The sequence below is a fragment of the Rhamphochromis sp. 'chilingali' genome (assembly GCF_963969265.1).
Source record: "Rhamphochromis sp. 'chilingali' genome assembly, chromosome: 21".
NCBI classification, from domain to species: domain Eukaryota; kingdom Metazoa; phylum Chordata; class Actinopteri; order Cichliformes; family Cichlidae; genus Rhamphochromis; species Rhamphochromis sp. 'chilingali'.
Window position 1 is genome coordinate 4334152 of NC_137949.1, and position 27549 is coordinate 4361700.

The following is a 27549-nucleotide window of genomic DNA, read 5'->3' on the forward strand; positions in this document are numbered from 1 at the left end:
TGGGTGTATGTGTTTAATTATGTGATCATTACAGTCATTCTGAAAATTAAGATTCTTCATAATATGAGATCATCAGATTGGTCTCTTCCAGCTGTAGACTTTAAGTCTTTCTATCTAAACAACAGCTTAATTGAAAAAACTTACCTGCAGTTCTTCAGCAGATGTCTTCTTTTATCTAAGAGTCACCAAAACACTCATAATTAATCCAATGTTGGATTTTTTTCATTGGACAATGCTCCTCAGGGTTGACAGTAGTCAGAGTGAATTTTAATAGCTTGACATTCAAGGTTGTATTTAGCTTGTTTTCCTTTAAATCCTAATAATTACTATTTCCTCATTGTTTTTGGTGCCATTCCCTCATGTAATGCACACTTGTGACATTGCCAACATGTACACAAAGGCAACATCCACGCTTGCACCTCTGCACTGTGGAATAAGTAATAATTCACTATGTTCCAGCAGTGCAGGGGAAGTAGACATTTAAGGAGAAGGCATTTCCGTTTTTAAATGAATTGGAGCATGTGAAATAATCAGTTGTCCTGTAATAGAACCAGAATGGTGAATGTGAATGGTGATGACAGGAGGTGGAAACAGACTTGCAGGGCTCAGGAGACCTGCACAGAAGCCATGGGGAGAGTGACAAAGCAGTGGCCCTTTTTGGTTCTCTTGGCAGCTAGTGGGGCCTCCATAAGTTGGGCTAGTGCCAGCACATCTGGTAGATGCTTGATCACATTGGGGTCTTGGAAATTTGGACACCAGACCAACCTGTTGGGCTTTTAATTGACTTTAATAATTTGGTCAGGTTGAACAGAAAGATTGGTGTGTAATAGCTTTTAATGTTAACTAAAGCCATTGCAGTGTTCTAGGTTTTGGAATTTACACATTAGAAATGCTGATGGTAGTCCTCATTAACCTTCATAATATGCATCATCAGCAATTGTACATGTGTTGTGTCCACAAACAGTCAGATGTTTGTTGCCCCGAAGTGATGTTGTGAATGTAGGCAAAGTGGGATGCTCCACTGTTGTGTTTAATTTGTGAAATTCAGCTGATAGGCTGGTATCCAACCTCTAGATCGTTTTTACCTCCGCCAAGGAGGTTGTGTTTTTAAACACGATAGCTTGAAAAGTGTTGAATGAAATGTGATTAAACTTTGTAGGGGCGTACACTGGGGTCATGTTAACAACCCATTGGCCTTGGTCGACCGAGGTCTTCAAGGCAAACTTGATGATTTATATGCTGAAATTTTGTTTGTTGAAAAATACCCCGGTGTATTGTCAACATGTAGAGAGTACCATATAAATGTTTAACCTCTGATATCATCTTTAGGGTCGATAGTTTGATCTGAAGGTCAAAGTGATACAAGTGCTATATAGAGCTATTTAAAACTATGTTTCTTAATGCCATTGTTTGTATTGGCAACATTTAGGTCTATAGGAAATGGTATGTCTATTGTTTATTTTTCAAACTATTTTTAAAATGCTACTGTTATTGTTTGTATTGGCATTTAGGAAATGATACTGGTAAACTTCTAAATATCACAATATAATTTTATCTAAATGTCATGTCACACTTGACCTCTGATCTCATTTTTAGTCTTCTGCCTTTCTTTCAAGTTGACCCCAAGATGGGTTACATATTTAAGGAAGTCAAGAGAAAGAGAATTAATCCATAAATAAAAAAATAATAGAATAGAATAGAATAGAATTCAACTTTATTGTCATTGCACATGCACAGGTACAGGGCAACGAAATGCAGTTTGCATCCATCCAGAAGTGCTTTAGTGATATAGATATATTACAATATATATTAGCAATAATATAGATATGTGAGTATATTACAGAAATGGGTCTGTTATGGTATGTTATAATGTACACGGTATGAAGTATGTTGTGAATATTCTATAACTATAAGTATGTACAGGCTGTAGTGAGTACAAGCTATGTACAGGCTATGAACAGGATATAAATATGAAAAACTATACAGAATATGAAATAAATAACTTTACAGAATCTGAGATATACAGCTATACAGAAATGGGAACTATGCAAGTTGTAAACAGTTGTAGGATTAAAGATTATCGAATGTACAGAATGATTATTTACACAGAGCTATACAGTAGTGCAGTTAAGATAAGTGAGGGTGTAGATAGTTTCTACAGAGGCTATATAAAGTGCTAGTGGTTGTGAGTGGTGGTTCAGTCCATGTTATTATTGTGTGTTTGAGGGTACAGTTGTCCATTGTGGGTGTGTGTATGTTCAGTCCATGAGTTTAACGTGGGTCAGATGTCAGGAGGCAGAGTTCAGGAGTCTGACAGCTGTGGGGAAGAAGCTGTTCCGGTACCTGGTGGTCTTAGTCCGGAGGCTCCTGTGGCGCCTCCCAGAGGGCAGGAGGGTGAAGAGTCCATGTGATGGGTGACTGGGGTCTTTGATGATTTTCCCAGCCCTTTTCAGACACCGCTTCCTGTAGATGTCTTTTAAAATTATGTCAGGTGCATTAAAATGTTTCAACAGGGCAAATAACGAAGGTTTGCCCTTGCTTTTAATACACTAAAAGCATGTTTAAAGGAAACAAGGAAAACAAAATAAATATATTCAAAATACAATACTGTTCCCTTAAAATTAAATACTGCCCAGAGATGGAGCTGCCGTGGTGGTTTGCACTCTCAAGTACTTCTTTTTATTTTATTACATTTAATTTATTACTCTACATTTTATTATTATGTACATTTTTACTAGGCAGTACATTTTTGCTTATTTGCTTCTTATTGTATTTCAAAAACTTTCCAAATGTCTGTTATCCATTAGACCTAAGGTTGATGAAGTGGCAAACACATTTAGAAGAAAAGTATGAATGTTTGCTGAAGGTGTTTGTACTACCCATGTGTTCGGGTACACTGGCTGTGGTCGATGGTGCTCTATGCACACTCAGCCAGCTCTGGAAGCCATGTGTTCAGTGTAAACTGTGCACTTTAGCTCTACCTGTTAAGACCTGGACAAATAAATATGTTTCCCAGCAACCTCAAAGTGAGCAGGAGGACAGTGAATTACGGAGAGCTTCTGAGAACCTTTTTATGCCTGATTTATTGTGCAAATCTTAAAAGCACTGCATGGAAAAATATAACAAACTAACTGGAATCTCCCTTTCCCTTCTTCATACAATTCACAGGCCTTCTTATACAGTCCTATGATAAATAGTATAAATACGTTTTTACCTCCTTTACTCGTCTTCTAAAATCCTAAAATGACACATCCTTAATAAGTGGCTGTACTGTCTGAAGCTTACCAACATCAGCTAAAATAAGGTAGGTAAGGTGGAAAGGAAAGGTCCTAAACTAATATTTAGTGAGACACAAGATGGCAAGTTACTGTTAGAACATCTGGCTAACATCGGAATTGAGGACACAGCACTCAAGTGGTTTACAGCCTACCTGTCTGACTGGAAACAATTTATTCAAGGCAAGATTATCCGACTTCTCACGTCAGTCAAACATGTTGTCCCTCAGGGAACAGTGCTGCGGCCTTTATAATTTATCTTCATCCTCTTGGAAATATCGTTCACAATTTTGGTATGCAATTCATTTTTCATGCAGATGACACACAATAGTATTATTCTACAGAACCCAGAAATTCTCTTCCCCCTCCTGTCCTCATATCCTGCCTACAGGCCTAACCCTTTGTTGTATCTATTGTCAGGTCCACGCTTTCCATAGTGTCAAAGGTTTTGGAATCATCTTGGACAAACCCCTCTCCTTTACCGCCCACATCAGTCATGTCTCACGTTCCACCTTCATTACATTTCTAGGCTTCACCCTTTTCTTTTTTTAATTCAGCACTCAACTCCGGGTTCATACTCTGGTCACCTCTCATCTGGACTACTGTAATGCCATTCTCTCTTCTGTCGGGTGTAGATGGTGCAGAACTCTGCAGCAAGAGTCCTCCTTATGTTTCAGACCTCCTTCACCCTTACACTCCTTCATATACCTTCTGCTCAGCTTCAGCTGCTCCTCAATGATGATGATTATTATTATTATAATTATTATTGTTTCCATTAGGGCATTTTACTTTTTTATACTTGGTGATTTGAGGCATCACTGCGCAGAAATGATTGACAAGCAAGGCAGGACAAAGAGAAGATCAAAATTACTTTTTGTCCCTTCAACTGAGGGTAACTATTTTAACCCCAATGCATCTATCCGTAGATACAAAGTAACTCAAGTTAAAATGCTGTATAAATATCTTTGTGAAGGGTTTATATGGTTTCTAGTGCAGAAGCACTGAGTACACAGCAAAAGGAGAGAAGTGCTGGATACCAGCCCATTTACCCAGTAAAGACAAGTAGAATTTAGTCAGATATGTAAGCAGGAGTAGAAACATTTCCTTCTGCTGCAGCAATCTTCCTGTTTGAGTATAAAAGCTCTTGAGTTTCCAAAAGTGAGGTCAGTGTCACCCAGTTTCAGATGAACCACACCCAAATTGCTATATATCACTTTACACACACACACACACACACACACACACACACACACACACACACACACACACACACACACACACACACACACACACACACAGAGAGAGAGAGAGCCAGAGAGAAACAGAACTGTTTTGTGGCTGTTAAATTCACTATGAATATACCTACATCGGGACTACTGTATGCTAAAGTGAGGGAAATAATTATTTGATCTCGTGCTGAATTTGTAAGTTTTAGAAGGAAATTTAGAAAGAAATTAGTACTCTCTAAATTTTATGGTGGTTTCATTTAAATTGACAGAGACAGAATATCAACCCAAAATTCAGAAAAAATACATTACATAAAAGTTTTACACTAAGTTGCATGTCATTGAGTGAAATAATATTAGATCCCCAAGCAAAACATGACTTAGTAGGCAACTTGGTGGAGAAACCCTTGTTTGTAATCGCAACAGTAAGAAGTTTCTTGTACTTAGTCACTAGACTTGAAGAAATCTCAGGCAGGATTTTTGCCCACTCTTTACAGAAACTCTCTAAATCCTTCAGGTTTCTTGGCTATTGTTTGGCAACTTGAAGAGCGCCGTCCACAGATTTTCTTTAGGACTGACTAGGCCATTCCATAACCATAATTAGGGATGGGTATCGTTTAGGTTTTATCCGATACCGGTGCCAAACCGGTACTTTTGAAACGGTGCCGGTGCTCAAGCGGTGCTCAAACCGGTGCTTAAAGAATGGAGAACACAAAATTGGTCCAAAAACCTCTCATATTCAGCTGTTTTTTGTAAAAAGATAACAATGTTAGCCTTTTCTGCAGCTATAGGGCATATATGGTATCATTCTTGGCTGGAAGCAGTGCTTAAACAATGGAAAAAACACAAACTTTGTCCAAAAACCTCTCATGTTTAACTGTTTTCGATTTTTTTCTTTGGTCATTTTAGCCTTTTTGGCCAGGGTGAAGGGAGTATCTGCCATCAAACAAGAAGACAGCCGCATGTAACAACGACGGTGTTTGCTAGTTCACCTTACATGCATTAATGTAATAACGTGGTTAGCCTACTCAACGTAAATTACACACGAACAACATTAAGCTACTGACGCAGAGAAGAACGGCTGCTGCTGCATCATCATCCTCATCATTTCTGCTACACTGGCAGGGCTAGGGGCCAGGACTCTCCTCTTCGTGTTTTTGGGGGATGTTGCTAACTCCGGGTCCGATAACAGGCACCACACCCGCAGTAGATGTGCTCGGTGTGAGGTCTCGCAGCAAGCTATCAAATACGGCGCATTTCTCGGCTTTTAAAAAAACGCTATGCGTCGCCAGGTTTTTCTTCGGATTTGAGGTGTTACCTCCTTTGACAGTATCACAGTATCAGCTTAAAGCACTTGTTGCAGGCTGCTGAGTTTGCATATTTTGCTGTGAAGCACAGCCAGACTTTTGACCGCTTCGCCTTGGGCATTTTTAATCTGTAGCTCTGCTCTAAAAGAACGTACGTACCTGGACCCGCCTACTATCCTCGGAAACGTAAAATGATTGGCTAGAATTCAAAGTGTATGACATCTCAGGAAAAAAAAGCACCGAAATGTGCGCTGCTTTTCGGTCTGGTTACTACCGTTTATGTCAGAACCGGTGCCATCATGGCACCGGATACCGGTACCCATCCCTAACCATAATGTACATCTGCTTTGTTGTCTTGTCAGTATTTTTTTGGGTCATGGTCATGCTGGAAGCCCCATTCATGACCCATCTTTAGGACCCATCTTCTGTCTGAGATTTTACGGTGCACGACCCCATCCATTGGTACGTCAGTGTGGTGGAGTCATCTCTGTAGCCTTAGTAGAAAAACAGCCCCAAAGCATATTGTTTCCACTTGAAACATGCTTGACTGTGGGGATGGTGTCCTTTGTGTCATACTCTGCCTCATTTGATGGCAAAGAGCTTGGTTTTGGTTTCATCTGACCACAGTGCTTTCTCCCAAGCATAGTCTTATGGTTCAGGGTCGGGAGTATCAGATTGACTGATTGATTGATTATTTCATTCATTCATTGACTGGTTGATTCTAATCTCTGTAAACCAGAATTATTGCTGGGTTGTAGGGGATCAAATTCCTGTTCCACTCAATAGTGGTGCACAAATTACACCTCAAGCCAAATGTAATTTTCTTTCTCATCAGTCAAAATTATTAGACTTTGTTATGCTAAGTGTTCATTTTCCAGAAATGATCTAGAAATGGGAACTAGACTGATCCTTTTGTTTGTCTCCCTGTTGCAAGGTTATGACTTTGCTGAGGTCCTGCGTTGGTTTGGAGAGCGAGTGGACCGGATCATTCTCCTCTTTGATGCACACAAGCTGGACATCTCAGATGAGTTTTCAGAGGCCATCAAAGCTTTCAAGGGTCAAGACGACAAGATCCGAGTCGTCCTCAACAAGGCAGACCAGGTAGGAGAAGCTGAACAAATCTAACATGAAATTAAACTCTGCTTACCTGTGTCAGTCTAACCTTAAGCTCCTCCTCCTCACCTGTTCGATTAGGTGGACACCCAGCAGCTCATGCGGGTGTATGGCGCCCTCATGTGGTCACTGGGGAAGGTGATCAACACTCCAGAGGTGGTGAGAGTTTATCTCGGCTCCTTCTGGGCCAAACCGCTGCAAAACACAGAGAACAGGTGAGATACGTTACTTTGTCTGTTTGTTCGCAGGGAATGATGCTTTTTTAATGAAGTTAGACATGAGAACCTCTTATCTATGATTCATAATTCCAAACCAACCCATCAATTTCATCCTCTGACTGAAGCAATTTGTTTTAGTTCCCACCCCCCATTTGTCTAAAGACAAATTTTGGATGGAATTGAAAAACTAAGCTTGGAGCTACACAGCATGTACACAGTTCATGTGTTTACACATTAAAACATGTAGAACAGGTGCTGCAATTAAAATTGATTATTGCTTTCTCAAAAGAATTGATCGCACAAGTGGAATTGAATGAAAAAATAAATATACTATAAAAATATAATATGATAGATGGTTGTAAGAATGAAGAAAACTGTTATTCATATGTTCATAAAATAATCTAATTTAGTTATTTAACCTTTCTCCATGATGTATGTATTGTTTCATCCATCCATCCATTTGTTCGTGTGTTTACTCATTTGCTTGTTAGAGTAGGATTTCTTTCTCCATATACGTGTCTTACTTCATTCATTCATTGATTCATTCCTGGTACTTGTCAGGCGTCTGTTCGAGGCAGAGTCTCAGGACCTGTTCCGGGACATCCAGAGTCTTCCCAGGAATGCTGCTCTCCGTAAACTCAACGACTTGATCAAGAGGGCGAGGTTGGCCAAGGTGAGACAGGAAGTCACACGTTGTGGTTGGAGTTAACTTTCAGGAATTCTAGACTTTGAGGAATTCTAGGAATACTGTGGAATATTTGACTGAGGATCACTGGGATAGTGTTTCCAACTGGCTAAATCTATGTTTAATGGAGGTGTCCTTGTGAGAAAATTGTTTCTAATGATGTCAGCTGTTGTTTCAGCCTTTCAAATGAAGATGTTTTTTATTCTGGGGAAACAGGAAACAGAAGTGGTATTTAATTTTAACACTGATGTGGAAATAAAGCCTGAATCAGACCCTAATCCTGAAACCAAGCTTACAACAACCACATGAATTCAATTTAGAAGAGTTTTTAATATATTTTAAAGAACTAAATGTGATAGAAAACATGCGTCACACATATCATGCAGGGCTTATATTTTGCCATCACTGTGCTGGTGTGGGTCTTTTTTTAGATATAATTTAATTTTATATTCTTGCTAATAAGAACATGGTTGTATTTATGTATACAGCCAGAGGGGTCCTATAATTTTCAAAGTAGTCCTACGTTAAGTAAATAAAGAAAGGAAAACTGTAATTCAGCTCAATAATTGATGTAACAACAATGTAACGGCAGTTAATTTGTTACTTGGTGTGTTTTAATGTTTCAGACTTATAATTTGATATGAGCAGGTCTGACTAATAAATAAATAAAATGAGCTTTAAAAAAATTAAATCAGGGCCTTATTGTTTATTTGGTTATAATAATGTAGAGCTATCAAACAGTTAACGGTTTAACTTTAAATTTAACCGAGCTGCATTTTTGCTTATGGTCACCATAGTGGGGGATACAGGGCATATGCTCAGCTCAGTATTTGGAACACTTGTCCAGCCTGGTAGAAGCATATAAGAAACAAAGGGCTTTTATTTTGTAAAAAGCCTTCTAGCGTACACCACATAGAACGAAGTTTGAGAGCATGTAAAATGTTATTATATTTGAAGTAGAGATGGCACGATACCACTTTTTTTATGTCCGATACCGATACCGATATCATAAATTTGGATATCTGCCGATACCGATATGAATCCGATATAGTGTTTTTTAATCAACAAAACTGTTTTTTAAAATATCTTGCTGCATTTTGCAAGTCTGCAAGTTCATACTCAAGTTTAAAACAGCAACTACACTAAAGCTATTCTGTTATACCTGTATACAAAAAAAATATTTCATAGTTCAGCAATACTGATCAATCTAATAAACTTAGACCTACACCATCCTCCCTATTCTGGTATTTTAAAGAGTACTTAGCGTAAATATTAAGCAACCTAACTAATAGGGTTCCAACTCCCAGCAACAACAAAAAGAAATAAATAAAAAATAAGGAACCACCCCTCATGCGCCACCTCATGATGCTTAATCGACGTAATCAACCTTAATTTGATGCAGTGTGAAAAAAAATGCACAGAAATCAATTCTTTTTCAAGAAATATTAAATAGATTCAACATCTTTCTTCAACAAAATTGCAGACTGCACAGATGGTACCTTCCCAAAGTAAAAAGTACTATAGCTTACTAGGGTATATATTAGACTTAATAGTCACTATATACAGTAATTGACTTCTATTCATTTTACATCAAATTAAAACTTTGGGTGTCAGATAATTATTTATTAAAAGCTCGACATTTTAAATGAGAATAAGAAAGAAAAGTATGTCTTTGTGCCCCCTTTTCCCTGTTCATGCCCTATCGGCCCCCCTGGCTAAACTTTGCTAGATCCGCCCCTGCACAGTTACCAGCGTCAGCTACGTAGAAAAAGATCCTGGTGTAGAAAGAAATATTAAATAAATTCTAACAACAGCTTATCAAGCTTAAACGTTCTGCTGTTGTTCAGCCGCTGGTTTCCTCTTTCTGGTGCAAAGTGGGCCAAAAACAAACAAGAGACACGGACTCGCGACAGAAAAGCCGATCAGCTGATCATTTAAGCAGTTTCACGATTGAAGTAGCAGCCGGAGAGCGAGAGGCAGTCGCTTGTTAAGCTTAACGTGGGAATGCTTTACAAACATTCAGAGATGGACTTACACACTTGCTTTACTTCTCTCGGGGATAACTTTGTCGGAGATGAAATGCCAGGTTGCTAGCGAAGCTCCACATGCTATCCAGACCACCGACAGGTCCGGCATGCCACAGCTGCTCTATCACGTGATGCATACTGCTCGACTGCTAACGTTCTGAGGTGAGTTACGGCGCGTTGCAAGTTTTGCGAGGTGCTTTCGTGATATTTAATGGATCGGATTACATTTTTTATTTTTCTCCGATATCCGATCCAGTAATTTAGGTCAGTATCGGACCGATACCGATACGTAATATCGGATCGGTCCATCTCTAATTTGAAGTATAACAAAGATCAAGTACTTCAGGTACCACTATATTTTTGAGCAAGCAAAGAGAAGCAGGTTAATAACATCAATCATATTAATATTATTAATCTCTGTAATGTTTCGTAATGTTGTACAATGACGCTCAAGTTGATTTGATCGTCTATCATCTCAGGAGATTCAGTGTGAAGTCACAGCCTCTTCCTCCGTGGTTGCTTCTTTTTTCATAAGGTATTTATGTGGGAAATTGCGAAGGCTGCTGTGAAAACTTAATAGTGAGGCACATCCAGCAGCTGTATCAGGTCTGTTGTGTTGTTATACAATGAGCTGGAATCTGTCCTGAGTGAGCGATCCACACCAAGCACAGATGTGTGTTTAGCTGCAAAAGTTCTTGAAATGACACAATCCTGTGAGGTTTAGCAACTTTGTTATGGTGCATATTTCAATTATCAGCTAAACAAAGGATTTGGCTGCTCTCTACTAACATATGACAAGTGCTTTCTAGTGGAAACACTGCGATGTGATGTTTGTGGTGTGATAACGTTAAGCCACTGATGCAAAGGAAATAATGGGATTTGTAGATGTTTTTGTTACAGTTACAAATGACAGTTTTGTGTTTGGGGTTTTTTTTGTACATTTGAAAATGAAATGAATCTAAGCTGTTTTCTCACACATGTAGTTATGTTCAGCACCCAGAAACATGCCAAGGAGTCTTTTTAGTTTTGTTTTTCCTTCCTCTGTAACTTTTAATAAATGGCACTCATGTACTCTGGCACTTTGCCCTCAGAAATCCCATGACCTCATTCCCTCACTGTGTTACTCCTCCCTTCCTTCCACCATCATTATGCCTTTGCCTGTGTAACCGATGATCCTCCTGCACTCCTACATTCCTCCTTTCTCCTCCTGTTTCTTCTCCTCTTCTAATCCATCAGTCACCATAAGTTCCCCTCTGACCCAGCATCTCATAGTTTCCTGTTTCTCTCTCATCCAAAGTCTCAACACCCAGACTTCAAGCTATATTTTTATTCCAGCAAGAGGAAACAGCCTGAGATTTCTGCATTATCCATTTCATTCCATAATAAAATCATATTTAAAGATTTAAACAAAGAATATTTTGTGAAATATTCTTTGTTTTTATGTTGACAAAATGTCGACGTTGTGGTTGTTCCATGTAAAGATTATTTGTTTTTCTTTACTTAAATACAAATGATTAAAGTTAAATTTGTGAGATGTCATCTCACAATTTCTGATTGTTTGAATTTTCAAATCTCATTTTATTAACCTAAACACATGAGAGTATGAGCTTCCTTGACCTCCATGGTAACCTGTAGCCCAGATAGCAGACTTCCTGTGTTGGTGGTGTGATTAAGGAAACTCTGTGTAAACAGTGCTGTTATTGAACGGAGCTCTGGCAGCGGGAGGGCTGTGACCTTTTCCTTTTGAGGATCTATCAGGGTAGTGTCTTCTGTGCCGTGCTGTGTGTTACACTGGTAACACAGAAGAGTTAAAGGGGATCAGTCATAAATAACTTCGGTTTTGTCTCAGTTAAGCGTTGCCATGTACTCAGACTTCTTCTCTGTTTGCTTCCTCACTTGTCCTGAATTTTGGCTTTTTTTTAAGATTTAATGAGCTGAATGAACTTTTGTGATCAGTTTCAATCAGCTTTCTGATGCAACACTTTTAGTTTCATTCCTCTTCTTTCAATGCAATCTCAAATGTCTCAAAGGAAAAAAGCTGCCAAAGCTGCCATTAAAAGAAACTTTAAGTTTTAAGGCACAGAATTTAGATCTGTGTCCCCTCCACGGCATTTTAAAATGCTTATGATCTCCATTGCTTTCCTGCTTGCAGGTGCATGCCTACATTATCAGCTACCTGAAGAAAGAGATGCCATCTCTGTTTGGACGGGAAAAGAAGAAGGACGAACTGATCCAGAGACTCCCGGAGATCTACACCGTCCTACAGAGAGAGCACCACATCAGCCCTGGAGACTTCCCCAATGTCACTAAGATGCAGGTACGTAAAAGCCAACACAGTAGCCAGCAGTTCCCAAAGACCTCTGTGCAATTAGACAGGAGTCATCTCCTGCTGGTTATTAAACACACACACACACACACACACACACACACACACACACACACACACACACACACACACACACACACACACACACACACACACACACACACATACATTTTGGACCTGGATATCCTGAGAATATTTTTACTCAACCCAGATAAAGTCTGTTAATCACTTTTAACACAACAAAAAGAGACAATGTAACTGTCAATTTTAGAATAGTTTTTTGTATCACAGTCATATCACAGTAACAGTTTCTTGAAACAGAAGCCGCTCGTACCGTACGGGAAATGATTTAATTCCCTGTTGAATTTGACAGTTTGCTCACTTCCAAAGAAATGAGCAGTCTTCTAATTTTTTATAGCAGTTTTATTTTAAAGGAGAGAGACAGAATGGCAAATATACAGAAAAGAAAAGCGCATTACTTAAAAGTCATGAATTGGTTTGCATGTCACTGAGTGAAATAAGTATTTGATTCTGAAGCAAAACATGACTCCTTATACTTCTTTGTAAGTGAACAAATTTAAAAATTCAGTAGTGGATCAAATAATTATTCTTCCCTGACTCTAGAAAATTGTGTTTTAATTTGACAAATAGGAAGCATCACATAGGAATAGTAGTGCTATACTTCTTGCCCACTCGGTGGAATTGTCATTCTGAAGTGTATGTCTCCTTTAGAGTGGCAGAGTTTGCAAATGCACTCTTGGACACTGGCTGATAGACCTGGAGCACTGGGTTTAATATAATCCCTGTCCCTGTTTATGCAAATACAGGAAAATCGTTGTTTAGTAAAAGAAAACCTGAATTTAAATGATAAACAAATGATTATAGCATTGCATCATGTCATCATGCGGAACAACGTGTGATCTGAAGAAGAAGAACTGTTTTCCTGACGTCAGGGGGACAGAATGAACTGAACTGCAGCTGCTCTGCTGGGCCGATAGAGAGATGCTGCACAGCAAGTGTGTGTGTGTGTTTCCCTCAGCGAAACTTTGTTTTTATTGGATTATTGTCAGAGAAAATGTTTGAGATTTTTCACTTCCCTGGTGAGATGTCCTGAAAAAGAGCCTGTAGTTATTTTACAAATAGTTTTCTTTAAGCAGCGACACCAGTAATTAAAATGAAGGCATAATATGGTACTAGTAATTAGAATTCCAGAAAAATGTCCTATTATGTTAAGTGAAACTTTTACATGTCATTCAAAAATGTGTAAAATTCATAGATTTTTGTACAGAAAATTGCTAAAACACACTTACCTCTCTGAAAATCCAACCAATGTGCAATCGTGCTGTCAGCGTGTTAGTAAGGCCCATTTAGGCCTTTTTATTGGGCTGTGGTTATTTTGCTTCTGAATAAAATATATATCATTAGTGAGGCTTGGATCTCATTAAAATGTAAAAGGACTGTGAATGGCTGTGGCTCAGGGGGGTAGAGCAGGCCCTCTACTAATCAGAAGGTTGGTGGTTTGATCCTGGCCAAAGTTGCTGTGAGTGCTCAAGAGTAGTATAGAAAAGCATTAAATAAGAATCAATCCATTACTCATATGGTAGTTACTTACCAACCATAAGTGAAGCACGACCCTGTAACTAGGAGATCAGGTGACCCCTGCTGGCCAGTAAAACAAATTCAGGTTTAAGGTTCGTCTGCTTTACTTCACTGTGAGAATCTCTGACCATTTTTATGTATAGTCAACAACAGGTGTAATGCTCAAAACAAAAGGAATCCCAGTGTTTTGGGTGGTGATTTAAAATAAACTACATTGATGACAGCAAACTCACTAAGTCAAGGAATAAGCACACAAAACAAGAAAGGTAAACAACATCTAAACCTCAGTTTGAACCCAAATTTCAAAACCATAATGCCACTTTCTAAAAAGCACACCCATTTCCCTGAACTATAAACACTATGCCCCTGCTTTACCATATGAGTCAGATGTGGTGGACTGTTACTGCAAAACTCTACACACAAATCCCTACATTTGTCAGTGCTGACACCATGTGGTCACTTCCGGTGTGTTCACACCGAACGCGATAGACGCCCCAAGAAAGCAGTCAATAATGTTAACTCACATAAGCACAGCTTTAGCTCAATCAGCACACAGTTAACAAAGTGGAAACACTAGGAGTCAAAATGCATCACACACCAATCAGAAACTTTGATGGATAGTCAAAAGGGCCAAAGTCAGCTCACTCAGGTTTGAAACAATGGATCCAAAGACATGCATAGGAAGAGGTCAAGGAGGAGGAGAAGGAGGTCTAGGACACCAGCAAGGAGGAGGTGGAGGAACATAATTGGCTATCGGGCTATTGTAAATGTCCCTGGTCAGCATGGAGGGAATGTCACTCTGTGCGCAGCCATCAGCCAACGAGGGATACTCCACCAGCATGCCATTCTAGGACCCTATAACACTATAGCTCCTTGCTTTTCTTGATGGTCTGAGACAACATATGTTCCAGCTGCACTACAGGGAACCTGACCCTGGCCTGACCCAGACCACAGACAGGATGCTGAGGTGGACTAATGTTTTTGGTGTGTGTTGTACTGTATGGTACATGAATAAAAATGTGCCACTGTATATACATTGGTTGCATTTTTTTGTGTTCATCATGTGAAAAGGTTTTTGAGGGGAAGAACCACAAGCAACATAACTTACCAGTTTTGGGAATATTGTTTTACATTTATTGCACCAATGTGTACGACTATGTTGTTGTGTGTGTGTTTTTGAGGCCTTGTGTGTGCTGTCTGTGGGCAAAGTTTGATTTTTCAGCAAGAGTGAATGGTTTTGAGTGTAGATTGTTCAATATTGTACAATACTATGTTTGGGAAATTGAGTGAGATGATTTGTGTTTACTGTTTTGGCAATATGAGATATAATTTCAGAAATTTGTGTTTAAGCAATCGATAAAATCTGGAATAAATGGCAGACTGGCGGGGGAGGGGGTCAAAAGTTTAGTGACTAACATTAATCCCACATGCAAATATCAGTTTGCTGTAATCTTGTGTTGAGGTTTGTGGCAAAAAAAGAAAATGTGCATAGTAAAGCCTTGCAGAAAAGAGTCCAGCTTGCATTCCTTTTGAAAGCTGCAAGCTGGAGCAGAAAGAGCAAGCCACCATGTTATGATAATGTGTTCAAGTACCTCATCCAAAAATATACCACAATTTTAAAGGCTTCATTATCTGTCATCGTTGTAATTGTTTCTCTGAGTGTGAGCTGTAAAAGTAGTTAGCAGACGTTAACCTGTGTCTCTTTTTCTCCTCCAGGACATGCTGCAGCACTATGACTTCAGTAAGTTCCCATCTCTGAAGGTGAAGCTGATTGAGAAGGTGGATAAAATGTTAGCCTCAAAGATTGCTGTTCTTATGGCGATGATCCGGGAGGAGGAGGCCAAGCAGCCTCCTGCCATGGTGTCAGGTGGTGCCTTTGAGGGCTCCCAGGATGGGCCCTTTGGTCAGGGCTACGGTGAGGGGATCAGTGCTGGGGCTGACGCTGAAGATTGGATTGTCAGCCGGGACAAGCACCGTTACGATGAGATCTTCTACACTCTGATGCCTATCAACGGCAAGATAACTGGCGTCAATGCCAAGAAAGAGATGATGAACTCTCGGCTGCCCAACACTGTGCTAGGGAAGATCTGGAAGCTGGCCGACTGCGACCAGGATGGCATGCTGGACGACGAGGAGTTTGCCCTCGCTCAGCATCTCATCAAGATCAAACTGGAGGGCTACGAGCTGCCCACTGAGCTCCCCAACCACCTGGTGCCCCCATCCCACCGCAAAAACCCTACTGCAGATGCCTTGTACAATCATATTGAGGACTAGAGTGCTCACAGGACGCCAAGCAAGCTGCTGAAGAGAGACTGAGCAGAGAAGAGGTGTAAAAATGTAAAGAACCATCACAGGTGAACGTGTCTGCTGCTGCTCGTTGAACAAACAGGAGAACAAATGGGCCACCTAATGCTACACAAGGTCAAAGGGTAAGGTTTTGTTGGATACATTCACTAAGACGATGCATTAGAGCCCAATAATGCTTGACATTTTCAGGCAGCAGTCAAACAAAGCACTTTTATTTTGATAATATTTTACATAATGAGCATTTCAGCTGATTTAATTGCATTAAAGAAGAAAAGTGACAAAGTTCTTGTATAATATAGCCACATTTGCCTAATTCTGGTTTCACCATTCACTTTAATTTCTGAAGGACGGCAAGTTCATATTCATATATTCATGTTTAACCTTGAAAACCGACTATCCGAAGGTAACAGTTAGTGCTAGGGTGCAGTTTATTCATTTTACTGCAACATATTTCAAAGGACATCACTTGCACAAAACTTTAGATGCAAGTTTAAATGCATACTTGCTGGTGTTCATAATATCTTTCTGGATTTTTCCCCATCCTTTAAGCTGTTCCGGCTTTATCCTAAAAGGTCTTCACAGTTACACAACAATGACAGTTATTCTCCTTCACAGAAAAACACTGCTAAACTGACTGAAACACCTGGCAGTCCAGGCTGTAGCAAATCTCTATTCTGTTAAAAACATTTGTAGCACTATGGAAACTTCGTCTTTAAACGCTTTTAGATAAAAAATACCAAAGATGTGTCTTGATGATGACATTATGCAAAAAATAAATAAATAAATAAAATAAGTTAATGAAATAAAAATTAATAAAATCTAACATTTTACACAATCGCAATGGCTCCAGCAGCATCACAACAAACTAAAGCTGGGGAGTAAAAGCTGACATAGTATGTATTGCAATCAGAAGCTGTAACATAACTTTATTCCCACTCCATGTAGGCCTCACAGTGAGGTCAGAGGTCATAGTCTGCAGCTCAGTGCTAATTTGCTCACAGGGATAGACAGTGTCCTGAAATGCAGTTGTCAGTATGTGCTCAATTGATTCTGTTTCCTGACATTGTAAAATGAAAAGGACAGCAGGAGAGCCATGACCTCTGATCTTATAATAGCAAGACTGAAAACTTCAGCATCTGGTCTTAACATCACCATTCAAAGAAAAATTTTAAACAGGAAACAGAGTTTGCAGGAAATAGGTTCGTTGTCTTGTTATTTCTTTCTTCTTTTCTTTTTTTAAATGTCAAATTTCAAATGAGATTACATCAGAACAAAATAAGATATCGCAACACATTTTTGCATCCCACCTGAGACATAAAACACTCAACAACATAACCCAAACCTAAAAACCCAGCAACAAAATTAGCAGTGACTTCCAACTATTGGTTTGAAAAACAATTAGATAAAATTATAGAGGATTTTTAACAGATAAGATAAGTGGGAGAAGGTAACTCATGCGGTTTTTATGGTTAAATAAATGTCTGAAATTGTACTTTCTGATATATATAAATGAATTATACCTTTAAAACCACAGCAGATGTAAAGGGAAGACGTTCCATATCAGTGCCTTTTCATTTCAAAGGCTTTTAGTTTGTCAGAATACATTCTTTTAATTTGACATTGTCACCATGTTGCTGTTTTTAAGTTGTGTTTAAAGGCCTCTGTTCCTATGACAGGACTGTGGTTATCCTTGAGGTTTTTACAGGAGGTCTGCTGCACATCAGTGCTTTTAACATGCAACTGTCAGTGCATTTAATTTCCAAGCCCGTCTACAATAAATTATATTCATATGTTACTAATACTGTTTTTAACATCCATTTTCATCTGCTTATCTAATTCAGGGTTATCATATAATGTAAGTTAAGTGTAAGGTTCAGTGCCCTTAAAAGGAGGAGGAGGTGGGGTGGAAGGAGTTGTCACAATAGGCAAAAAAGTTCTTTAGTTAAAGTTTGAGGAAGATGACGGTTTCCTTAGATGTGACTTAAACTACTGTGGAGATTTTCTGTAGTTTTTTTAAAATGTAGACATCCGATTTCTTTCCCAAAACTGAACCATGTTATTTCAGTAATAATAGGAATAAATAATTTAAAAAATGTAGATATTTTTCTAAAAAGTCAAACCTTAATGCCCTTAATTCCATCTCTCCACCAAGTTTCATGAAGTTCAACTTGTTTTTTTTTTTCTGCAAACCTTCTTTTGTGCAGATGAACAAACAGCAACAGGTTCCACCTACTTAATGAGGGTAATAATAATTCCTGCATAGCACAGCTTTTGTCTTTTCTGTCTGTTATTGGGGCAAAGACTGGTGGAATTGCTAGATTAATAAGTGTCATGTACTGTTTTTGCTCAGCAGCCACACAAAGGCTTTCAATCTTCCAAGCAAAAGGGCACATCTGCAGTCACTCTCTGTCCCTGTCTATAAAAGTGAAACATGTATGAATCATGTTATGTTTTCTGTATGATTTTATCCGTCCAGCTGTACATGTAGTGAAAAGGTCAAACTTCCATTTACCTGAATGTAAAAGTTTTTTTTTTTCTTTTTCAGCCGGATGTATTTTGTAATAATGTTGTTCCAGTGTTGTTCTAATGCATTTCCACCTCTCATCCTGTTAGCAGAGCTGGAAATGAATAAAATTAATAAAGTTTATTCAGTACATGTACTCAAGGTTCCAGTGTTTTGTTTTTTGGGACTTTATTATAACCACATTTCTCAGACAGTTATTTTTTCTGTTTGGAGTTTGTTTGTCTATATAATAGAGATGGCACGATACCACTTTTTTTATGTCCGATACCGATACCGATATCATAAATTTGGATATCTGCCGATACCGATATGAATCCGATATAATGTTTTTTAATCAACAAAACTGTTTTTTTTTTAAATATCTTGCTGCATTTTGTATAAGTTCATACTCAAGTTTAAAACAACAACTACACTAAAGCTATTCTGTTATACCTGTATGCAAAAAAAAAAAAAATTTCATAGTTCAGCAATACTGATCAATCTAATAAACTTAAACCTACACCATCCTCCCTATTCTGGTATTTTTAAAGAGTACTTAGCGTAAATATTAAGCAACCTAACTAATAGGGTTCCAACTCCCAGCAACAACAAAAATAAATAAATAAAAAATAGGGAACCACCCCTCACGCTCCACCTCATGATGCTTAATCGACGTAATCAACCTTAATTTGATGCAGTGTGAAAAAAAATGCACAGAAATCAATTATTTTTCAAGAAATATTAAATAGATTCAACATCTTTCTTCAACAAAATTGCAGACTGCACAGATGGTACCTTCCCAAAGGAAAAAGTACTATAGCTTACTAGGGTATATATATTAGACTTAATAGTCACTATATATAGTAATTGACTTCTATTCATTTTACATCAAATTAAAACTTTGGGTGTAAGATTCGGATAATTATTTATTAAAAGCTCGACATTTTAAATGAGAATAAGAAAGAAAAGTATGTCTTTGTGCCCCCTTTTCCCTGTTAATGCCCTATCGGCCCCCCTGGCTAAACTTTGCTAGATCCGCCCCTGCACAGTTACCAGCCGTCAGCTACGTAGAAAAAGATCCTCGAGTAGAAAGTAATATTAAATACATTCTAACAACAGCTGATCAAGCTTAAATGTGCTGCTGTTGTTCAGCCGATGGTTTCCTCTTTCTGGTGCAAAGTGGGCCAAAAGCAAACTAGAGAGACGGACTCGCGACAGAAAAGCCGATCAGCTGATCGTTAAGCAGTTTCATGATTGAAGTAGCAGCGAGAAGAGGCAGTCGCTCCATATATTGTTTGTTAAGCTTAACGCAGGAATGCTTTACAAACATTCAGAGATGGACTTACACACTTGCTTTACTTCTCTCGGGGATAACTTTGTCGGAGATGAAATGCCGGGTTGCTAGCGAAGCTCCACATGCTATCCAGACCAGGACAGGTCCCGCATGCCACAGCCGCTCTATCACCGCGGTAAAGTGAGCCGTCATTTGTGAGCCGCCATTTGTGAGCCGCGGTCAAGCCAGCCGCCTCCTATCCGCCGCATAAATTTCCTTGCGCTTTTACACCAGTCTTTACGGTAGCGCCTTTTCGCTTTATATCCTGATTGAAAGCCTAGACTCGCGCACACGTGCACACACAAATTACAATGGAACAGCCCAATACAGCCATCGTGACAGTCTGGTTGCATATTCAAAAATTCATTAAAAATCATTCTTAAAAGTTGATGCCAAGCTTTCAACACAATCCTCTTCTCGGACACCTACTTTACCTCTGGGCCAGGTTTTACCCAGATTTACTGTAATATTACTCAGAAATCACAGTAAACTCATTCAGTGCAATACAGTCAATACACTACAATTATGTTTATTTCAAAAATTCATTAAAAGTCATCCTGAGTAGTTGATGTCCAACTTTCAACACATCCCTCCTCTGGGACACCTACTGTACCTGTGTGCCAAGTTTCAGCCAGATTCACTGTAGAATTCCTCAGAAATTAAAGGGTACTTGTATCCACTGCAGTCAGCCAATACAATATAATTATGTCAATTTTCAAAAATTCATGAAAAATCATCCTGAGTAGTTGAGGTCCAATTTTCAACACATTCCTCCTCTGGGACACCTACTGTACCTGTGTGCCAAGTTTCATCCAGATTCACTGTAGAATTCCTCAGAAATTAAAGGAAACTTATATTCAACGCAATCAGCCAATACAATAGAATTATGTCAATTTTCAAAAATTCATTAAAAATCATCCTGAGTAGATGAGGTAAAACTTTCAACACATCCCTCCTCTGGGACACCTACTGTACCTGTGTGCCAAGTTTCATCCAGATTTACTGTAGAATTCCTCAGAAATTAATGGAAACGTCTATTCAATCCAATACAGTCAATACACTACAATTATGTCAATTTTCAAAAATTCATTAAAAATCATCCTGAGTAGTTGAGGTCCAACTTTCACCACATCCCTCCTCTGGGACACCTACTGTACCTGTGTGCCAAGTTTCATCCAGATTCACTGTAAAATTACTCAGAAATTAAAGGACATTTATATGCAATACAATACAGCCAATACACTACAATTATGGAAATTTCAGAAATTCATTAAAAATCATCCATAATAGTTGAGGTCCAACTTTCAACACATCCCTCCTCTGGGAAACCTGCTGTACGTCTGGGCCAAGTTTCAGCCAGATTTACTGTAATATTCTTCAGAAATTGCAGGGAACTTATGTTCAGTTCAAGAAAGGCTGAAAGACGACCACCACTGAACAAGACACACAAGCTAAAACATCAAGACTGGGCCAAGAAATATCTCAAGACTGGTTTTTCTAAGGTTTTATGGACTGATGAAATGAGAGTGAGTCTTGATGGGCCAGATGGATGGGCCCGTGGCTGGATTGGTAAAGGGCAGAGAGCTCCAGTCTGACTCAGACGCCAGCAAGGTGGAGGTGGAGTACTGGTTTGGGCTGGTATCATCAAAGATGAGCTTGTGGGGCCTTTTTGGGTTGAGGATGGAGTCAAGCTCAACTCCCAGTCCCACTGCCAGTTTCTGGAAGACACCTTCTTCAAGCAGTGGTACAGGAAGAAGTCTGCATCCTTCAAGAAAAACTTGATTTTCATGCAGGACAATGCTCCATCACACGCGTCCAAGTACTCCACAGCGTGGCTGGCAAGAAAGGGTATAAAAGAAGAAAAACTAATGACATGGCCACCTTGTTCACCTGATCTGAACCCCATTGAGAACCTGTGGTCCATCATCAAATGTGAGATTTACAAGGAGGGAAAACAGTACACCTCTCTGAACAGTGTCTGGGAGGCTGTGGTTGCTGCTGCACGCAATGTTGATGGTGAACAGATCAAAACACTGACAGAATCCATGGATGGCAGGCTTTTGAGTGTCCTTGCAAAGAAAGGTGGCTATATTGGTCGCTGATTTGTTTTTGTTTTGTTTTTGAATGTCAGAAATGTATATTTGTGAATGTGGAGATGTTATATTGGTGTCACTGGTAAAAATAAATAATTGAAATGGGTATATATTTGTTTTTTGTTAAGTTTCCTAATAATTATGCACAGTAGTAGTCACCTGCACACACAGATATCCCCCTAAAATAGCTAAAACTAAAAACTACTTCCAAAAACATTCAGCTTTGATATTAATGAGTTTTTTGGGTTCATTGAGAACATGGTTGTTGTTCAATAATAACATTATTCCTCAAAAATACAACTTGCCTAATAATTCTGCACTCCCTGTAGGTCTGTTGACAGAGCTCTGTACAGGTCTGCTCGAGCTGACCTGAAAAGGGGTCCCACCTGTCCAGCAACAACACATGGCATGGAATAATAGACATCATAAACCACAGAGGCAGAACTGTGAAAACAGAAAACCTGAGTGTGCAGCTAGCAGAGGAAATAAACAGCTTCTTCGCCCGCTTTGAAACACCACAACAGCAGCATTCATCTGCCTCAGCCCTGCTCCCATCCTCATCCTCACCTGGTTCCTGCACCGCTCCATTCACTGTAACGGAGCACGATGTCAGATGTGTCTTCCTAGCAGTGAACCCCAGGAAGGCGGCCGGTCCAGACGGAATGCGTGGTAAAGTGCTAAGACCATGTGCCCACCAGCTCACCCTCATCTCCACCAGAATCTTCAACCTCTCACTGGATGAAGCAGCCATCCCATCCTGTCTAAAATCAGCCACAATCATCCCAGTACCAAAGAAGTCTCCCATCACCAGCCTGAACTATTATTGCCCTGTGGCCCTCACACCGGTAATCATGAAATGCTTTGAGAGACTAGTCCTTCAGCACACCAAGGATTACCTCCCCCCAGAATTCGACCCCCACCAGTTTGCATACCGTGCAAACAGATTCACAGAAGATGCCATCACCCTCCACTCGGTGCTGAGTCACCTAGAACAGCGGCAGAGCTACGCCAGAATGCTCTTTGTGGACTACAGCTCACCCTTCCACCACTCGCCCATTGAGAGCCTACTAACTTACTGCATCACAGTATGGTACAGCAGCTGCACTAAGGCGGATAGAGCCACCCTCCCAGCATGTTTGCAATGAGTAGGAGATGCTCTGTATCTCACTGTACAACTGTATAGTGACAAAGGTATTGGGTTCTTTTCTAAAAATTGCTATAAACAGAGGAACCCAATCTGATGAAAAGTGGCGAATATTTTTTTTCAAATGACTATTTTTAGTGGATGTTTGATATGGAGGCAGAATGACAGAATGTTAAAAGAAGTTACTTTTAGTCACTCTAAGCTGGGCATTGCGTTCTCTGGCTGTTCAAAGCCATGGAACTTTAGACTTTCCAAGCAAATAATGATGGCCATACTGATGTTCTTTTCAGTACATTTTACTTTATGTTCATTTTCATTTTTATGATGTTTCTATTTTTACATAATTCCTCCCACATAGCAAAATTGGTATGGCCTGGATCTGTCCTACACAATGTGCTTACACATGGCCTGCGTACCGCAAAGAATGACGGCCCTATGGTGGCCCAGATCTGGTTTACCAGAGGTGGCCCACACATGAGCCAGCACAAGGCCAGTTGCAGACACACTGCTGGCCCTGTGCTGGCCCAGAACAGTTTCAGCTCTGGCCCCAGATGTCAGCCTAATGTGTACCTTAGCCATGTAAGCCATGTAATAACAACATGTGCTGGAACATAATAGTGCAAAAGTAACATGACGAAACTCTGTTCAGACAGTGAATGGACTGATTCTTATACAGCACTTTTTTACTCACCCATATTACTTAAAGTGCTCTATACAACATGTCACATTCACCCAATCAGGCCAAATGTTGGCATGCCATCACAAAACAGTGCCATCTTACCATGCCAGAAGTCATCCAGCAGTGCCGGCTTGACACCAGATCCAGGCAAGACCCGTCTGCTTTGTGGGATGACTTGTTCTTTTGGCGTTTTAGTTGTGGATTATGTTTGGGCTGTGTCTCTTGCCCTTTCAGTATTGTTTCCTTGTGCTTCTAAGTGTCCCTTTGTTTCTTTTTAGGTTATGTAGTATGGGTTAGAGATATTTTGTATGTTGTTTTTGTTTAATAAATCCGCCTTTTGGATTATTCCCTGATGTGCCTGAGTTCTGTTATTTAGTGTCACTTTGAAAGGACACACATCCAGCATTGACATATAATTGTTCTTTCAATTTTTGATAAAGATTACAGTGAATTGAGATGTAACTTGGCCCAGAGGTACGGTAGGACGCCCAGAGTAAGAAAGTGTTGAAAGTTGGACCTCAACTATTATGGATGATTTTTAATGAATTTTTGAAATTTCCATAATTGTAGTGTATTGGCTGTATTGAATTGCATATAAATGTCCTTTAATTTCTGAGTAATTTTACAGTAAATCTGGATGAAACTTGGCACACAGGTACAGTAGGTGTCCCAGAGGAGGGATGTGTTGAAAGTTGGACCTCAACTACTCAGGATGATTTTTAATGAATTTTTGAAAATTGACATAATTGTAGTGTATTGACTGTATTGGATTGAATAGACGTTTCCATTAATTTCTGAGGAATTCTACAGTAAATCTGGATGAAACTTGGCACACAGGTACAGTAGGTGTCCCAGAGAAGGAATCTGTTGAAAGTTGGACCTCAACTACTCAGGATGATTTTTAATGAATTTTTGAAAATTGACATAATTCTATTGTATTGGCTGTATTAGATTGAATAAATGTTTCCTTTAATTTCTGAGGAATTCTACAGTAAATCTTGATGAAACTTGGCACACAGGTACAGTAGGTGTCCCAGAGGAGGGATGTGTTGAAAGTTGGACCTCAACTACTCAGGGTGATTTTTAATGAATTTTTGAAAATTGACATAATTCTATTGTATTGACTGTATTGAATTGAATATAAGTTTCCTTTAATTTCTGAGGAATTCTACAGTAAATCTGGATGAAACTTGGCACACAGGTACAGTAGGTGTCCCAGAGGAGGGATGTGTTGAAAGTTGGACATCAACTACTCAGGATGATTTTTAATGAATTTTTGAAAATTGACATAATTCTATTGTATTGGCTGTATTAGATTGAATAAATGTTTCCTTTAATTTCTGAGGAATTTTACAGTAAATCTGGATGAAACTTGGCACACAGGTACAGTAGGTGTCCCAGAGGAGGGATGTGTTGAAAGTTGGACCTCAACTACTCAGGATGATTTTTAATGAATTTTTGAATATTGAGAGAATCCAATTGTATTGACTGTATTAGATTGGATACAAGTACACTTTAATTTCTGAGGAATTCTACAGTAAATCTGGCTAAAACCTGGCACACAGGTACAGTAGGTGTCCCAGAGGAGGAATCTGTTGAAAGTTGGACCTCAACTACTCAGGATGATTTTTAATGAATTTTTGAAAATTGACATAATTCTATTGTATTGACTGTATTGAATTGAATATGTTTCCTTTAATTTCTGAGGAATTCTACAGTAAATCTGGGTAAAACCTGGCACACAGGTACAGTAGGTGTCCCGGAGGAGGAATGTGTTGAAAGTTGGACCTCAACTACTCAGGATGATTTTTAATGAATTTCTGACATTTCCATAATTGTATTGACTGTATCGGGCTGTTTCATTGTAATTTGTGTGCGCGCATGTGCGTGCGACTGTTCGCGCGCGCACGTGTGCGCGGGTATAGGCTTTCAATCGGCACATAAAGCGAAAAGGCGCTACCGTAAAGACTGGTGTAAAAGCGCAAGGAAATTTATGCGGCGGATAAGAGGCGGCTGGCTTGACCGCGGCTCACAAATGACGGCTCACTTGACGTGCTCTATCACGTGATGCATACTGCTCCGACGTGCTAACGTTCTGAGGTGAGTTACAGCGTGTTGCAAGTTTTGTGAGGTGCTTTCGTGATATTTAATGGATCGGATTACATTTTTTATTTTTCTCCGATATCCGATCCAGTAATTTAGGTCAGTATCGGACCGATACCGATACGTAATAGCGGATCGGTCCATCTCTACTATATAATGCCCAAGAGAAAAGACATTAGCAGTGATCTTAGGGAAGCAATTGTTCCTGTCCAACAGTCTGGGAATGTCCTCTTCCAAATAATTTGAAGTTCATTCTTCTACAGTGAAAGATTTAGGACTCATTTAGCATCTTAAAGGTCATAACAGTGTAATTATAAGACTGAACAAGTATGGCCTGCTTGGAATAGTTGCCAGAGGAAAACCTCTTCTTGCTAAACAGAATATGGCACTAAGGCTAAGGTTTCCAAAGTTGCATCTTGAAAAAACCACAAGTCTTCTAAGAGAAAGGAATCAAGCTTATGCCCATACCACCCTTAGCACACCAGCTGTCAGAAGGTAAGTCGAGTCAAGTCTGGTTAATACTGGGATGGAGGACTACCTGGGAATACCAAGTGCTGTACTGTTTGCTTAGGATTTAGAGTGCACTATAGCACAGAAAAAGGACTAGGGCAGATTCTTATGCAGTGGACGTCCCTTTGTGCTCGTCCTGCTAAATGTTAGTGCAGCATATAATACTGTTGACTAAAACAGTACAGAGATTAGAGCACACATTTGGTATATCTATCTGATTGATTTCAATTAGTGCATATAAATAGAAAAGGTTTCACACATAAAAGTTCACAGAGTTCAACAGGGTTCAACAGGGTTCTGTGCTGGGACCAATTCGTTTTACATATAGGAATAGATAGAAAACACTGTCATTCCTATGCTTTCTTCAAATCAACTGTTAAACTGCAGACATATTTGAAAGACTTGAAAGCCTGGATGACCTCTAATTTCTCACTTCTAAATTCAGACATAGTTCATTGCACATTACCTTGTAACACTGTAATTCATTTTTGACCAGTATATGTCTTTCAATACACACATTAAACAAATATGTCTAGGACTACTTTCTTGCGTTTGCACAAATAAAACTAAAATGATAGAAACATCCTGTCTCAGAATGATGCTGAAAAGTCTTCAGTTAATGCAGAATGCTGCAGCAGAAGTACTAAATAGGACTGTGCTTTCTCATAGGGACAGAGGAATTCCCATAAGCTACCTTATGAATAACATAGGAGAGACCACAGTCACTGCTTTCCTAGTGGGAATGTGCAGTTATGAAACTGTTTGAAACTTTGAGGCTGTATTTAAAGACACACCCTATGCTTAAATTAATTGGTCTTGCTACTGGAAAGGACCTTTAGGAAGACATTCAAACCCTCTCCAGTGAAAAATGGTAATTATTACATAATGTTTCCTTGCAGAGCTGCAGTCAGGTGGTTTTGGCAGGATGAGGGACGGTTATGCATTATTAATTATAATCCAGGAAACACACACTGTACAGTTTACTTTTACTGGATATTGAACTGTCTCCTCTCTTATCTTTTCCTCTCCAGGTTTTTTTTTTTTTATACCAAAAGGTTTCAGATTAGGACTCAGTGTGCATTTTGTTAAATGCACTTAATC

The 27549-nt window shown here is 39.3% G+C and overlaps 2 protein-coding genes across 2 annotated transcripts in view; both read left to right on the forward strand.

Moving 5' to 3' along the window:
* ehd4 (EH-domain containing 4) overlaps positions 1 to 18747 on the forward strand; it is a 37493-nt gene extending 18746 nt beyond the window's left edge. Inside the window, exons 4-8 of the mRNA XM_080870518.1 lie at positions 6743 to 6909; positions 7003 to 7136; positions 7701 to 7812; positions 12004 to 12168; positions 15493 to 18747. Of these exons, the coding sequence (XP_080726644.1) occupies positions 6743 to 6909; positions 7003 to 7136; positions 7701 to 7812; positions 12004 to 12168; positions 15493 to 16050 (1136 nt within the window). The 3' untranslated portion in view covers positions 16051 to 18747. The remainder of the gene's footprint in view (positions 1 to 6742; positions 6910 to 7002; positions 7137 to 7700; positions 7813 to 12003; positions 12169 to 15492) is intronic.
* A 7049-nt stretch (positions 18748 to 25796) lies between these two features.
* sptbn5 (spectrin, beta, non-erythrocytic 5) overlaps positions 25797 to 27549 on the forward strand; it is a 67843-nt gene continuing 66090 nt past the window's right edge. The window contains exon 1 of the mRNA XM_080870517.1: positions 25797 to 25935. The gene's annotated coding sequence lies outside the window, so the exon portion shown is untranslated. The remainder of the gene's footprint in view (positions 25936 to 27549) is intronic.